General features: G+C 41.8%; 1 protein-coding gene across 1 annotated transcript in view; it reads right to left on the reverse strand.

Annotated features, from left to right (window-relative positions):
- Nucleotides 1-7,218: 7,218 nt before the first annotated feature.
- LOC107676078 (cell wall protein DAN4-like) overlaps nt 7,219-7,500 on the reverse strand; it is a 1,099-nt gene continuing 817 nt past the window's right edge. The window contains exon 3 of the mRNA XM_016470601.1: nt 7,219-7,500. This exon is cut by the window's right edge and continues 193 nt beyond it. Within this exon, the coding sequence (XP_016326087.1) occupies nt 7,219-7,500 (282 nt within the window).

Consider the following 7,500-nt stretch of genomic DNA (forward strand, 5'->3'; position numbering starts at 1 on the left):
GGAGGAGTTGAAGTGATTGTGGAAGTCTCTGTTGTTGTGGATGTTTCTGCTGCCCTAGTGGTGGATGTTTTAGCAGGAGTCGTGATTGTGGAAGTCTCTGTTGTTCTAGAGGTTTCTTGTACACTAGTGCTGGATGTTTCAGCAGGAGTTGTTGTGATTGTGGAAGTCTCTGTTATTGTAAATGTTCCTGCTCCACTAGTAGTGGATCTTTCAGCTGCAGCTGTTGTGATTGTGGAAGTCTCTGATGTTGTAGATGTTTCTGCTGCACTAGCGGTGGATGTTTCAGCAGCAGGAGTTGTTGTGATCGTGGAAGTCTCTGTAGTTGTAGATGTTTCTGCTACACTACTGGTGGATGTTTCAGCAGCAGGAGTTGTTGTGATCGTGGAAGTCTCTGTAGTTGTAGATGTTTCTGCTACACTACTGGTGGATGTTTCAGCAGCAGGAGTTGTTGTGATCGTGGAAGTCTCTGTAGTTGTAGATGTTTCTGCTACACTACTGGTGGATGTTTCAGCAGCAGGAGTTGTTGTGATCGTGGAAGTCTCTGTAGTTGTAGATGTTTCTGCTACACTACTGGTGGATGTTTCAGCAGCAGGAGTTGTTGTGATCGTGGAAGTCTCTGTAGTTGTAGATGTTTCTGCTACACTACTGGTGGATGTTTCAGCAGCAGGAGTTGTTGTGATCGTGGAAGTCTCTGTAGTTGTAGATGTTTCTGCTACACTACTGGTGGATGTTTCAGCAGCAGGAGTTGTTGTGATCGTGGAAGTCTCTGTAGTTGTAGATGTTTCTGCTACACTACTGGTGGATGTTTCAGCAGCAGGAGTTGTTGTGATCGTGGAAGTCTCTGTAGTTGTAGATGTTTCTGCTACACTACTGGTGGATGTTTCAGCAGCAGGAGTTGTTGTGATCGTGGAAGTCTCTGTAGTTGTAGATGTTTCTGCTACACTACTGGTGGATGTTTCAGCAGCAGGAGTTGTTGTGATCGTGGAAGTCTCTGTAGTTGTAGATGTTTCTGCTACACTACTGGTGGATGTTTCAGCAGCAGGAGTTGTTGTGATCGTGGAAGTCTCTGTAGTTGTAGATGTTTCTGCTACACTACTGGTGGATGTTTCAGCAGCAGGAGTTGTTGTGATCGTGGAAGTCTCTGTAGTTGTAGATGTTTCTGCTACACTACTGGTGGATGTTTCAGCAGCAGGAGTTGTTGTGATCGTGGAAGTCTCTGTAGTTGTAGATGTTTCTGCTACACTACTGGTGGATGTTTCAGCAGCAGGAGTTGTTGTGATCGTGGAAGTCTCTGTAGTTGTAGATGTTTCTGCTACACTACTGGTGGATGTTTCAGCAGCAGGAGTTGTTGTGATCGTGGAAGTCTCTGTAGTTGTAGATGTTTCTGCTACACTACTGGTGGATGTTTCAGCAGCAGGAGTTGTTGTGATCGTGGAAGTCTCTGTAGTTGTAGATGTTTCTGCTACACTACTGGTGGATGTTTCAGCAGCAGGAGTTGTTGTGATCGTGGAAGTCTCTGTAGTTGTAGATGTTTCTGCTACACTACTGGTGGATGTTTCAGCAGCAGGAGTTGTTGTGATCGTGGAAGTCTCTGTAGTTGTAGATGTTTCTGCTACACTACTGGTGGATGTTTCAGCAGCAGGAGTTGTTGTGATCGTGGAAGTCTCTGTAGTTGTAGATGTTTCTGCTACACTACTGGTGGATGTTTCAGCAGCAGGAGTTGTTGTGATCGTGGAAGTCTCTGTAGTTGTAGATGTTTCTGCTACACTACTGGTGGATGTTTCAGCAGCAGGAGTTGTTGTGATCGTGGAAGTCTCTGTAGTTGTAGATGTTTCTGCTACACTACTGGTGGATGTTTCAGCAGCAGGAGTTGTTGTGATCGTGGAAGTCTCTGTAGTTGTAGATGTTTCTGCTACACTACTGGTGGATGTTTCAGCAGCAGGAGTTGTTGTGATCGTGGAAGTCTCTGTAGTTGTAGATGTTTCTGCTACACTACTGGTGGATGTTTCAGCAGCAGGAGTTGTTGTGATCGTGGAAGTCTCTGTAGTTGTAGATGTTTCTGCTACACTACTGGTGGATGTTTCAGCAGCAGGAGTTGTTGTGATCGTGGAAGTCTCTGTAGTTGTAGATGTTTCTGCTACACTACTGGTGGATGTTTCAGCAGCAGGAGTTGTTGTGATCGTGGAAGTCTCTGTAGTTGTAGATGTTTCTGCTACACTACTGGTGGATGTTTCAGCAGCAGGAGTTGTTGTGATCGTGGAAGTCTCTGTAGTTGTAGATGTTTCTGCTACACTACTGGTGGATGTTTCAGCAGCAGGAGTTGTTGTGATCGTGGAAGTCTCTGTAGTTGTAGATGTTTCTGCTACACTACTGGTGGATGTTTCAGCAGCAGGAGTTGTTGTGATCGTGGAAGTCTCTGTAGTTGTAGATGTTTCTGCTACACTACTGGTGGATGTTTCAGCAGCAGGAGTTGTTGTGATCGTGGAAGTCTCTGTAGTTGTAGATGTTTCTGCTACACTACTGGTGGATGTTTCAGCAGCAGGAGTTGTTGTGATCGTGGAAGTCTCTGTAGTTGTAGATGTTTCTGCTACACTACTGGTGGATGTTTCAGCAGCAGGAGTTGTTGTGATCGTGGAAGTCTCTGTAGTTGTAGATGTTTCTGCTACACTACTGGTGGATGTTTCAGCAGCAGGAGTTGTTGTGATTGTGGAAATGTCTGTTGTTGTAGTTTCAGCAGGAGTTGTGATCGTGGAGGTCTCTGTTGTTGTAGATGTTTGTGCTGCACTTGTGGTGGATGTTTCAGGAGCAGTTGTTGTGATTGTGGCGGTCTCTGTTGTTGTAGATTTTTCTGCTGCACTAGTGGTGGATGTTTCAGCAGGAGTTGTTGTGATGGAAGTCTCTGTTGTTGTAGATGTTTCTGCTGCACTAGTGGTGGAAGTTTCAGCAGCAGTTGTTGTGATTGTGGAAGTCTCTTTTGTTGTAGATGTTTCTGCTGGACTAGTGGTGGATGTTTCAACAGGAGTCGTGATTGTGGAAGGCTCTGTTGTTGCTGTAGATGTTGCAGCAGGAGTTGTTGTTGCTGATGAATAATCTGTTGTTGGTTCATAAGAAAACTCTTATCAGTTTAGATGGCACTTGCAAAAGCAATGACAAAAAAAACAATTGTGTGTAGAATTCGTATGTAGGTTTTTGCAGAATACTTGGTGAAAAACCATCATTACTGACCAAAGTTTATTTAAAATCATGTCTAATCTGACCATTTTACCAGCCTGTACTTTGTCTCACACATGTACAATACAAGATTTGATCAAACATTTGCCTTTAATGTTTTGTCAGACGTACCTGTATTATTAACTGAGAAAGAAGTTATGTTCAGGTCACTGATAGTGTCTGTGTCACTCAGTAATGCTTCTGCTATTTGGCCTTCTGATGGGATATCCTCTGTAGAGTTGAAAACGAGTTCCGATGTGGTAATGACCGACCCCTTGCTGAAATGCATTTTGTTTTAGAAATACTGTAATATTGGAATTATTTCTTTATATCCCCACCTGAGTAATAAATGGGTTAATCGCAAGTATGTGTTATCTCTCATAGTTTTAAACAAACACAAAGGCATGTTATTTAAAATAATCAACATTGAAGTTTATATTATTTACCTGAAATTTAGTACAATGACTCTAAGGAAGGACGTAAACTCCTTGAAAATGGTTTCAAGCTGTAACAAAATACAAAAAGTTACAATGAACTCTTATAAAACTACGACAAATTTAAAGTATTTCTGAATAAATGTAATTGCTGTTTATACATTAATGTATTATGTAGTGAATACAGTATGTTGGCCTGAACTCACATGAAATCGGACAACTCTAGCCCTATTTTTGAAAGATGTAGACTGTGAATCACTGAGGTCCTCTATAAATGCATCTTTAGAGCGGAACACCAGCTTTATTTTCACTTCATTTACAAGCTCCGTTGTTGTAGATGTTTCTGCTGCATTAGTGGTAGATATTTCTGCAGGAGTTGTTGTGATCGTGGAAGTCTCTGTTGTTGTAGATGTTTCTGCTGCACTACTGGCGGATGTTTCAGCAGCAGTTGTTGTGATCGTGGAGGTCTCTGTTGTTGTAGATGTTTCTGCAGCACTACTGGCAGATGTTTCAGGAGCAGTTGTGATTGTGGAAGTGTCTGTTGTTGTAGATGTTTCTGCTGCACTAGTGGTGGATGTTTCAGAAGAAGTTGTTGTGATTGTGGAAATGTCTGTTGTTGTAGATGTTTCTGCTGCACTAGTGGTGGATGTTTTTGTTGTGATCGTGGAAGTCTCTGTTGTTGTAGATGTTTCTGCTTCACTAGTGGCGGATGTGGCGGATGCAGTTGTTGTGATCGTGGAAGTCTCTGTCGTTGTAGATGTTTCTGCTGCACTAATGGCGGATGTTTCAGCAGCAGTTGTTGTGATCGTGGAAGTCTCTGTTGTTGTAGATGTTTCTGCTGCACTAGTGGTGGATGTTTCAGGAGCAGCAGTTGTGATTGTGGAAGCCTCTGTTGTTGTAGATGTTTCTGCTACAATAGTGGTGGATGTTTCAGCAGGAGACGCAATTGTGAAAACCTCTGTTGTTGTATATGTTTCTGCTGTACTAGTGGTGGATGTTTCAGTGGCAGTTGTTGTGATTATGGAGTTCTCTGATGTTGTAGATGTTTCTGCTACACTACTGGTGGATGTTTCAGGAGCAGTTATTGTGATTGTGGAAGTCTCTGTTGTTTTAGATGTTTCTGCTGCACTAGTGGTGGATGTTTCAGCCACAGCTGTTTTGAGTAGATGTTTCTGTTGCACTAGTGGTGGATCTTTCAGCCGCAGCTGTTGTAATTGTGGAAGTCTCTGTTGTTGTAGATGTTTCTGCTGCACTAGTGGTGGATGTTTCAGGAGCAGTTGTTGTGTTTGTGGAAGTCTTTGATGTTATAGATGTTTCTGCTGCACTAGTGGTGGATGTTTCAGGAGCAGTTGTTGTGTTTGTGGAAGTCTTTGATGTTATAGATGTTTCTGCTGCACTAGTGGTGGATGTTTCAGGAGCAGTTGTTGTGTTTGTGGAAGTCTTTGATGTTATAGATGTTTCTGCTGCACTAGTGGTGGATGTTTCAGGAGCAGTTGTTGTGTTTGTGGAAGTCTTTGATGTTATAGATGTTTCTGCTGCACTAGTGGTGGATGTTTCAGGAGCAGTTGTCAGGAGTTGTTGTGATTGTGGAGGGCTCTGTTGTTGTAGATGTTTCTGCTGCACTAGTGGTGGATGTTTCAGCTGCAGTTGTTGTGATTGTGGAAGTCTCTGTTGTTGTAGATGTTTCTGCTGCACTAGTGGTGGATGTTTCAGCTGCAGTTGTTGTGATTGTGGAAGTCTCTGTTGTTGTAGATGTTTCTGCTGCACTAGTGGTGGATGTTTCAGCTGCAGTTGTTGTGATTGTGGAAGTCTCTGTTGTTGTAGATGTTTCTGCTGCACTAGTGGTGGATGTTTCAGCTGCAGTTGTTGTGATTGTGGAAGTCTCTGTTGTTGTAGATGTTTCTGCTGCACTAGTGGTGGATGTTTCAGCAGCAGTTATTGTGATTGTGGAGGGCTCTGTTTTTGTTGATGTTTCTGCTACACTAGTGGTGGATGTTTCAGCTGCAGTTGTTGTGATTGTGGAAGTCTCTGTTGTTGTAGATGTTTCTGCTGCACTAGTGGTGGATGTTTCAGCTGCAGTTGTTGTGATTGTGGAAGGCTCTGTTGTTGCTATAGATGTTGCAGCAGGAGTTGTTGTGGCTGTTGAATAGTCTGTTGTTGGTTCATAAAAAAAATTCTTATCAGTTTAGATGTATGTAAATTTTAACAGAATAATTATTTAAAAACTTCATTACTGACTAAAGTTGATATAAACCATGTCTAATTTGATAGTTTTACCAGTCAGTACAGTCTCTCACACATGTATAATACAAGATTTGTTTAAACATTTTGCTTTTAATGTTTTGTCAGACGTACCTGTATTATTAACTGAGAAAGAAGTTATGTTCAGATCATTGTCAGTTTCTATGGCACTCTGTAATGCTTCTGCTATTTGGCCTTCTGATGGGACATCCTCTGTGGTGTTGAAAACGAGGTTCGATGTGGTAATGACTGACCCCGCTCTGAAATACATTTTTTAGAAATACTGTCACATTGGAATTAATTCTTTATATCTCCACCTGACCAAAAATGGATTAATCAGTAAGTATGAGTTATTTCTCACAGTTCAAACATACACAAAGGCAGTGTATATAAAATAGTCAGTATTGAAATATATAGTATTTACCTGAAGTTTAGTACAGTGATTCTTAAGAATGATCTAAACTGCTGAAAAATGGCTTCAAGCTGTAACAAAATACAGACAGTTGCAATGAGCTCTTATAAAACTATAAGAAACTTAAAGTATTTATGATTAAATGTGATTGATGTTTATTAATTGAAGGATTATGTAGTGAACACAGTATGTGGGTTTGAACTCACAATATCCTGAACATGCTTAGCCCTATTTTTGAAAGCAGGAGACTGTGAATCATTGAAGTCATCTATAAATGTATCTTTAGAGTGGAACACCAGCTTTATTTTCACTTCATTTACAGGCTCCATTGTTGTATATGTTTCTAGTACACTAGTGGTGGATGTTTCAGCAGTTGTTGTGATTGTGGAAGTCTCTGTTGTTGTAGATTTTTCTGTTGCACTAATGGTGGATGTTTCAGCAGGAGATGTGATGGTTGACATCTCTGTTGTCGTGGATGTTTCTGGTGCAGTTGTTGTGATAGTGGAAGTCTCTGTTGTTGTAGATGTTTCTGCTGCACTAGTGGTGGCTGTTTCAGCAGGAGATGTGATTGTTGAAGTCTTTGTTGTCATAGATGTTTCTGGTGCAGTTGTGATTGAGGAAGTCTCTGTTGTTGTAGATGTTTCTGCTGCACTAGTGGTGGCTGTTTCAGCAGGAGATGTGATTGTTGAAGTTTTTGTTGTCATAGATGTTTCTGGTGCAGTTGTGATTGTGGAAGTCTCTGTTGTTGTAGATGTTTCTGCTGCACTAGTGGTGGATGTTTCAGCAGTTGTTGTGATTGTGGAAGTCTCTGTTGTTGTTGACGTTTCTGCTGCACTAGTTTTGGATGTTTCAGGAGGATTTGGTGTAGCTGATGATATTTCTGTATTTGATGTTTGCTGTTGTGTAGTTGTTTCAGTTGTACTAACTGGTGGTGGATGTTTCAGGCGCAGTTGTGATCGTGGAAGTCTTTGTTGTTGTAGATGTTTCTGCTGCCCTAGTGGTGGATGTTTCAGGAGCAGTTGTGATCGTGGAAGCCTCTGTCGTTGTAGATGTTTCTGCTGCACTAGTGGTCGATGTTTCAGCTGCAGTTGTTGTGGTCGTGGAAGTCTCTGTCGTTGTAGATGTTTCTGCTGCACTAGTGGTGGATGTTTCAGGAGCAGTTGTTGTGATTGTGGAAGTCTCTGTTGCTGTAGATGTTTCTCC

This window comes from Sinocyclocheilus anshuiensis, unplaced genomic scaffold (genome assembly GCF_001515605.1).
Source record: "Sinocyclocheilus anshuiensis isolate Anshui unplaced genomic scaffold, SAMN03320099.WGS_v1.1 scaffold469, whole genome shotgun sequence".
NCBI lineage: Eukaryota > Metazoa > Chordata > Actinopteri > Cypriniformes > Cyprinidae > Sinocyclocheilus > Sinocyclocheilus anshuiensis.